The sequence below is a fragment of the Budorcas taxicolor genome, chromosome 11, assembly GCF_023091745.1.
Source record: "Budorcas taxicolor isolate Tak-1 chromosome 11, Takin1.1, whole genome shotgun sequence".
Taxonomy (NCBI): domain Eukaryota; kingdom Metazoa; phylum Chordata; class Mammalia; order Artiodactyla; family Bovidae; genus Budorcas; species Budorcas taxicolor.
In genome coordinates this window covers 143,024,045-143,032,577 of record NC_068920.1, presented here as the reverse complement: position 1 = coordinate 143,032,577, position 8,533 = coordinate 143,024,045, and the positions used below count along the sequence as shown (strand labels likewise).

Genomic DNA, 8,533 nt, shown 5'->3' with positions numbered 1-8,533 from the left:
CGCTCACACCTCGCTCCCGAGGGCGGCGCGCGCTCCGGTGCGCGGGGGCGGGGCGGGGCGCGCACCGGAGACCCGCCCCTGCACCCCGCCCCCTCCGGCGAAGATTGACGGGGCCTGGACACTCGCCCCAGCCAATGAGCGCGTCCCGGGGCGGGCCCTGGAACCAGCTGCTTCGGCTACTTAAAGAGTCGTCCGCTGGGCTGCACGAAAGCAGAACAGAGTCTGGACTGCCCAGGTGGAGCCGGCGCCCCTGCCACCGCCGACGGGCAGGCGCACAGGCACCGCGCCGGGGACCGCACCGAACCGATCCACGCGGGGCAGAACTGAGCCGCAGCCTCGCTCACCGCCCAGGACCCGCTCGTCACCACCACCTCCGCGGCACCCATGGGGACCAGGAGACTTTAAAGGAGTTTGGGGTTTCGGGAGCAGGGAAATCACGGGTACGAAGAGGCGGTTTGCTTTGCCTTGGAAACGTGTTTTCTTCATCAGATTATTTGGACCCTGTGCCGGGTAGGAGGGAGAGGGGTCTTTTGGCTGCAAGTGGACCTCGTCACACAACCCACAGCCGCACACATGCACCCCGCACCGGCTTCCCCATCCTCCCCTCGCCTCTTTGTTAGGTTATTTTAGACAGAGCAGCCTCGCCCTGGCGCAGCCAGATTGACTCGGCTGGCAGGGGGGGTGAGGGGGGGGAAGAGAACTCAGGGGCAGAGTGCACCTGCCTGTGTGGGCAGGTGTGCCTTGAGAGCATGGATGTACGTGCCTGGGCGAGCGTGCAAGCGTGGGATTGGAATTGTGTGCGAAGGTGGGGGTCCGAGTGTGTCGTCGCGAGGGTTTGTCATTGTGTGTGCATGTGACATTATCACACCAGTGTACCAGCCTGTCAGCGTCTGGACTCCCAAGTGTGCAAAATTTTGTTGGTGTCAAGCGAGTGCCTGTGATATGTGCGATTCTCATTGTGCGAGGCGCTGTCGGGGAGTGTAATCTAGTGTAAAACTGAGGGGTGGGCTGGGGAGGGTGGGGACTGACATGTGAGCGCAGCTTGCTCCAAGCTCTGGGACCAGAGGCGTCCCTTCCTTCTCCCAGCCCAGCCCTCCCTCCTTTCCCGGGTGTCCTGACCTGACTCCTACGCTGCCCCAGCCCTCCTGTCCTTCCCACCGGGACCCCGCACGCCCTCCAGCCCTCCTGCCCTCCTGCCTTTTCTCTTGTGGGAGTTGGACCCGGGTTCCTATGCAGGGTCTGAGACTGTGTGGTGCTGTCCGCGGACCGGTGGCTTCTGTGTCAGTCCTGGCCCCCGGTTGGCAAAGGGCACTCGGCTGGGACGGTTGACTCGAGGACAGGCGCTCGGGCGGCCAGGTCCCAGGGCCACCGCTCGTCCTGGGGAGGGCCGGGCGCGACTCTGATCGTGTTCTCTGCGTGTCTCCTGTGCTTCCGCAGATCCCCGCTCCTGGCCCTCGCCTCGCCGCCTCATTGATGGGCAACCAACTGGACCGCATCACCCACCTCAACTACAGCGAGCTGCCCACCGGAGACCCGTCAGGGATTGAAAAGGACGAGCTGCGGGTCGGGGTCGCTTATTTCTTCTCGGATGAAGAGGAGGACTTGGACGAACGCGGCCAGCCCGACAAGTTCGGCGTGAAGGCACCCCCGGGCTGCGCCCCCTGCCCGGAGAGCCCCAGCCGCCACCACCACCACCATCACCACCACCACCTGCTGCACCAGCTGGTCCTCAACGAAACTCAGTTCTCCGCCTTTCGGGGCCAGGAATGCATCTTTTCCAAAGTGAGCGGCGGCCCGCAGGGCGCCGACCTGAGCGTCTACGCGGTCACTGCCCTGCCGGCGCTCTGCGAGCCAGGCGACCTGCTGGAGCTGCTGTGGCTGCAGCCCGCGCCGGAGCCGCCCGCGCCCGCCCCGCACTGGGCCGTGTACGTGGGCGGCGGGCAGATCATCCACCTGTGCCAAGGCGAGATCCGCCAGGACAGCCTGTACGAGGCGGGCGCGGCCAACGTGGGCCGGGTGGTGAATAGCTGGTACCGCTACCGTCCCCTGGTGGCTGAGCTGGTGGTGCAGAACGCCTGCGGCCACCTGGGCCTCAAGAGCGAAGAGATCTGCTGGACGAACTCGGAGAGCTTCGCCGCCTGGTGCCGCTTCGGCAAGCGGGAGTTCAAGGCGGGCGGGGAGGTGCCGGCCGGCACGCAACCCCCGCAGCAGCAGTACTATCTCAAGGTGCACCTGGCCGACAACAAGGTGCACACGGCCAGGTTTCACAGCCTGGAAGACCTCATCCGCGAGAAGCGCCGCATAGACGCCAGCGGCCGCCTGCGGGTGCTCCAGGAGCTCGCGGACCTCGTGGATGACAAGGAGTAGCAGTAGTCTGGAGGGGGGAGCCGCCCGCCCCTCCGGTCTCCTGGCCCCCGGCTCCTCCCCCGCCCCCGGGCTCCAAGCCAGCGATTCACCACCCCTGCCCCCTCGTTAAGGGCAGCCGGCAGCGGCCAGCGCCCCAGGCGGCAGCCTCAGCCTCGCACCTCTCTGGCGATGGCAGAAGTCCCAGGAACTCGCCCGGGGACCCAAAGGGCGGTGGGCGCTCGGCCGAGCCCCCTAAGGGTGGTGATGGTGTTGGGAGACCCAGCCTGCGCTACCCGCCTTGGGTTGTAAGTGGGGATTGGATAATGGGCCGAGGGGAGCAGGGACCAGGCTCCCCCGCGAGTCACTGGTCAGTGACTGACCCTCGACCACTCCTAGAAAGGGACCTTCACCGCGCCCCAAACGTGCACACACAAGGCCGGTGGGAGGTGAGCATCGAGCGTGTTAGGGCACCGATCCGCTCCAGTATGGATGTGGCCCCAGACGGCAGGATTTCCAAGAAATCGAGCCTGTCCCTTCTGCACTTGTGAATAATTCCACAAGAGAGCACTTCGGGATGCCGGATTACCCCGAGGCCGCCCAGGACTCTTCCAGCTCTCCAGCCCCGGGTCTCCTGACATTGTTATCCCAGGCTCCGAGCTAAACTAGAGTTTGCCTCCCGATCTTTCCACCCAGGGAAGCGAACGCCACTCCCCACCCGCATCCGCCTGTGAGTCTCCCCTGCTGGAAGGAATGCCTTCCAGGTCCAAGGAGGTTGAAAGCGCAGCTCTTTTGGTGAGGAGGACCGGTCCCGCCCCCCACCCCGGACAAGGGGAAGGTTCGCCAGGTGTCGGCGAATTGAATTTGTCAAGAGGGTGCTGTTCTCAACCCTAGATGGCTCCCTCCTAGGGCTGCGTTTCCAAAATAACCACATTTTTAAAGGGGTTGGAGGAGAGGGAGGGGAAGACATGGCAACATTCCAGAAACCAGCATTGTTCCAGCACCATAGCCAGTACGTTTCGTTTGGCTTGTTTATAACAGAAATCTCAGAAGGTGGGGAGGTGGAAATAAAGTTTTAAAAGCAGAAAGAGCAGTTTTCCAACTTTGTCAACAAAGCCGATCATGTTGATGTTTTTTATTGACCATTTTAGCAACATGCTAATAAAATTTCAAATTGAAATTTTTATTTTCATGGCTTTAATCCATGATAGCTTAAATACTGGGGGCCATTAAGAGTGGATTTAGCTAAGAGCTTAGCTAACATTGCCTTTTCACTCTATTTTTCTCAAACCTTATGAGAATTCTGTTTTTGAATATTGTGGTTCATTTTTTTTTTTTTTTTACCCTAAGGGCAGCCTGAGTAATGGTGGAGTTTTTAATCAGTGTGTATATTGTGATGAATTTCCGTCAGTTAAGGGGTGTACTGCTTCGGTGGAAATTGCTAGCAGGTTCCATGGTGTTAATTTCTCCTTGTTATATACCATCCCATATTGGCATTGTTTGCTTTCTTCCTTTCCCCTGATCTTCTGAAAAAATGAATGTAGAATTGGTGGCTTTTTCCCCCCTCCTCTTTAGCCAGTCCCACAGTTTATTCCTGAAAACTGGAGAGAACTTCAAGGATCAGGAGGAACATATGGTTTTCAAAACAGTAAGGTTGTTTGAAACCCCTTCCTTGGGCAAGGACTTACTAACTTCTCTCCCTGTGCGCAGCCCCCTCTGATTAACTTGTTACTTGACTCAGTGTGTGTTAGACACACCTCCAGCATCTATTTCCCTTTCAAGGGAATTTGTCAAATAACAGTGTTTAGCTAATTGTTGCAAGCAAGCACATACTGACAGCTGTGATTTAGTTGGACAGCAAATATTATGGCCAAAGCCAGTTTCTTGGCATTTCAAAAATAATGCAATAAAAACTAGTCGAGTTTAGCTGAGACTGGAATGCCTTTTTTTTTTTTTTATGGTAAAATGATTCATCTTTGTTTTGTTTTTTTTTTTTTTGGTTTTCAGCCTGGATTCATTCCCTGATCTTGAGTCAAAAGGTCAGATCAATGAACTATGAACTAGAGTATTTTTCTTAAGCCTATTGAGTGATTTATTTTTTAAAAAATGTTTAAACGCCTATGCTTTTCTTTCAGCACATACAACAGCAAAACTTTTGTATTAATGAACTTATCTTTGCATGTATGGAGAACTGAAAATCATTTATTTCCCTTATTCACCTTTCAAATAACAGATGGTGGATCCTAAATCGAAATTCTATATTGTGTCTACACAGCCCACATCCTTTACTGTGTCCTATTGTATCTTGGTTCTCTGCTGTATTAAATACTACCCTAAGCAATTGTTCAACCAGGACTCCTTCTTGACATTTTGTCTTCCACCTGTCACTCTGAGCGCGGGACTTTAGCAGAAGAAACAATGGTCTCTCACACCTGATACTGAGATATATTTCCTCTGATGGCATAGAATCTGATTGTACTCTTAATAAGAGGGTCACTAAAACAGAGGAATCGCTTAGGTTGCTGCTCACTGACACTAGCTTAGCAATGCAAATGGGTTTGGCAGCACTCATGACAATGTTGGTCTATTAAGGATTGGGTTGACGATACTTACACAGAGTCACAAGAGAAAAACACTAGTTTCAAAGGGAACTTGAAAGGTCTGTATGTTCTTCACGTTCCTACCGAAATAATTATTACCTATTGGTCAATGTTAATAATAACCAGTGGCGGAATAATTCCAGTCGTTGTGCAACACGAAGAGGCTATTATCAAGACATTAGCTAATATTTTATGCTGAAAATATGTCTATTTTTAGAATGTTCTTAACAATGAGAATGACACCAAGGTGGCATTTCTCTTGGAAGATGGCACCAGCAGACTTGATTTTTTTTAATAAATGAATATAATATCTCTGGATGTTATCAGAATTACAGAAATTAAGCCAAAAAGCCTCTTGACATTTTAATAGAAGTCAGGAATGTAGTGGCTTTTAGTTTTCTTCAAGAGAACAGAACTTCATAGCAATATTCACGGTGTTATGTGTGCCTGAGCTGGTTGTTGTTCCTGTCAGTGATGTGGTTTAGAAGATCCCCATTCTTTCTCCACTTTCAGAAGGTTATTCTGAAGAGCAAATAACTAGAAACAAACAAGCAAAAAAATGAATATTTTTGCTTCAAGGAGTGCTTTGCTACATATTTGGTAACTAAGAAAAAAAGAGCCTGGAATGGGGAGAAGGGAGGCTAGGCATACTTTAAACAAACCGGTCCTGAAACTGGTATTCCCAAAGTATATCTCTTTGTTTAAAAAAAAATCAAAAAAACTTGTAAAACATACATGTATTGCATTTCTATTTTAAATTAAAAGTATATTAATTAGCCTATATATATAAAGTTCCTCAATACTTAAACATTTTAAATGCCTGTCATGACTGTATTTTATGAACTGAAGCAGTCAAAGTCAGAAAACACTTGTGTTAGATTAGAGCATCAAACACAGAGACAGCTATAAGTTCAATGTGACCTGATTTTACTAGATTTTCGAAATTTTGATGTTTACTTCCTCTTTGTGTCATGTTTCTGTGGTGAACACTTTTGTCTGAAAATGATTCTTTTTCCAGAAAAGTATTCTATTGGTGTTGTAATCAGTTTATCCTAACCGTCTTCCAATATTACCTTATTGATTATGCATTGTGTGTGCTTTCAACACCCCTAAGGATTCACTGTCATTGGTATCTATTCAATGTAGCAGGGTCAAATTTCAGTGAAATTGATACTTACTGTGCACACATGATAGAGCTCCCTAATGTACTTTTATCTACTTGTCTGTTTTTGAAACCTTTTGCTTTCTCTTTTTTTAAACAAATGAAGAGATGTAGTTAGGTGTGCCTTTCAGACATGATTTGGCACATGCATAAAGGGACCACAAGTGAAAAACACAGGTTTTCAGGTTTCTGGAAACATCAGGAACTGTGTTTAGAAAATTGTTGTCTGAGACCCAACTCAATATTTTTGTTGAGAATTGCTAGCTATTTGGAGAATATATGTAGATATAGATATATATTGACATATTCACATATGTATGTATACATGTACACATTTATATATATGTGCACCTCTGCATATGTGTAAACACATATATAAGTTTATACATATAGCTAGACATGGTGATTTCATTTGGAGATATAGATTTATACACCTACACATATATGCAAACGATTTAAAATCAAGATGGAGAGTGACTTGAGATCTACAAAAACAGGAAGAAAAGTTCCAGGGTGCAAAATAGATAATGAGGAACTGGGACATCAATGCAGCTGTGCCTAAAATGAAGCATAAACAAAAAGAAGAAAATGTGGGAGCTGCAGTTAGTCTCACTTTTAGAAGCCTATGTTCCTTGCTTCCCTAAAACTCACAAAGACTCAAAGGAAAGCTATAAAGATTAGAAAAAAGAAGACACAAGATGAAGCAGAGGGGTTATGAGATGATAAAATAAGCTAATAAGCTTTTCAGCAGGGGATATCTGTTCTCCATTCTAACTGAAGACAGTCAAGCTAAGATCTTATTTTCTGACTATTTCATAACTTATAAAATCTCTGATTTCCTAACTTACAGGTTGAATGTTTACCTCATTTGAACTCGCAGTGCAAGAGATTTAAGCCTGTGAATATCTTAGGGAAATGGAAAAATAGTCTTCTCTGCTCTTTTTGTAGGTGAGTTTTGTGATTATTGTGTTCATGGACAGCACCCAAATAAACATACTGTGCGCTTGGCACATAGTAGCTGCTCAGTAAGTAGAAAACTGTGGCATTTCTCCGCCTTACACTGTGATCATTCGGAAAACCAGAAATGCTACCACCTGGCTTGCCAGCTACCATACACACATTGCGTGCATGTGTGTATGCTCAGTCGTGTCTGACTCTGTGCAAGCCCACGGACTATAGCCTTCCAGGCTCCTGTGTCCATGGGGATTCTCCAGGCAAGAACACTGGAGTGGGTTGCCATTTCCTTCTCCAGGGGATCTTCCCGACCAGGGATTCCCACATCTCTTATGTCTCCTGCATTGGCAGGCTGGTTCTTTACCACTAGCGCCACCTGAGAAGCCTATATTTCTTTCACTGAAATTGGAGGGTTTCCCACCTCAGAGGGCTTCCCTGGTAGCTCAGCCAGTAAAGAGTCTGCCTGCTGTGCAGGAGAACTGGGTTCAAACCCTGGATCTGGAAGATCCTCTGGAGAAGGGAATGGCTACACACCTCAGAAAGCTCACAGAAATATAATTTATGAGGCTTAAGGCTGATTTTAGTTAAAGGATATTCTGTATATTATTTGCTTCTAGCAAAAAAAATAACTATCAAAGAATCCAAAGAAAAGATCATCTATCATTTGCTTAGAAAGGGGAAAGCAAAAATAATTCTGAGAAAAACTTCCACAGCGTCATCTCTCATTTACTGCAAGGAGAGACTTTTCTCGCATGAAACCACAAAATCATTCCTTCAGAAAGAAGCTTATTATTGAAGCTCTTGCTAGAAATTTTCTTCAGATGTGCAGGGGGAAACCTACTAGATTGTTAGTTTAACTCTGGGAAAATTAGATTTGATGGAGTTTGGTCATGGGTACTTTCTAAATAAACATTACTCATATATTAACATTTCCAAATAATTGCTCTGCCCGTTGGCTTTCATAATCCAATTATTTTTGTTTTTATGTGAACTGAGCTTAATTTGTTTCAAAGGGGAGAGGCTTGTAAAATATTAGGTGTGGATAGAGCCAATATCCTAAATTTTAAGCATAAAATGAATGCTTCAGAAGTTACTGTGATCTACATTCCATGTTCCAAAAAACAGAAAGGATTGTATAAAGCTACTGCTTCCTTAGGAAATTCTTGCCATCAATCTATAATACAGACATTAATGTTCTATTCAGGCCACAGTAGGAAACGTGTGGTCTTATTTATTATAAGTATTCTGGTATCTGATTTAACAAATACATTATTATTCTAAAATTCAATCTTTTTCCCTCCAACAGTCTTGCAGCATGCCTATTCTTTGCCCATTGTTTTCAGATTCTCCTGGGAAACGAGCAGATCTGGCCATGATTTTGTAAATCATCCCCCAGCTTCTAACAGCACATAACTTATTTCATCCTGCCTTCTACTTCTCAGCGGATGTGTTTGCCCAGGTCTGAGCCAGAAAG

The 8,533-nt window shown here is 47.8% G+C and overlaps 1 protein-coding gene across 1 annotated transcript; it reads left to right on the top strand.

Moving 5' to 3' along the window:
• The first annotated feature begins 226 nt into the window (after nt 1-226).
• LRATD1 (LRAT domain containing 1) lies at nt 227-2,373 on the top strand. The gene is made up of 2 exons (XM_052648831.1): nt 227-440; nt 1,438-2,373. Exon 2 carries the CDS (start codon nt 1,474-1,476, stop codon nt 2,365-2,367), a length of 894 nt encoding a protein of 297 aa, XP_052504791.1. The 5' UTR covers nt 227-440; nt 1,438-1,473; the 3' UTR covers nt 2,368-2,373.
• Nucleotides 2,374-8,533: the final 6,160 nt, after the last annotated feature.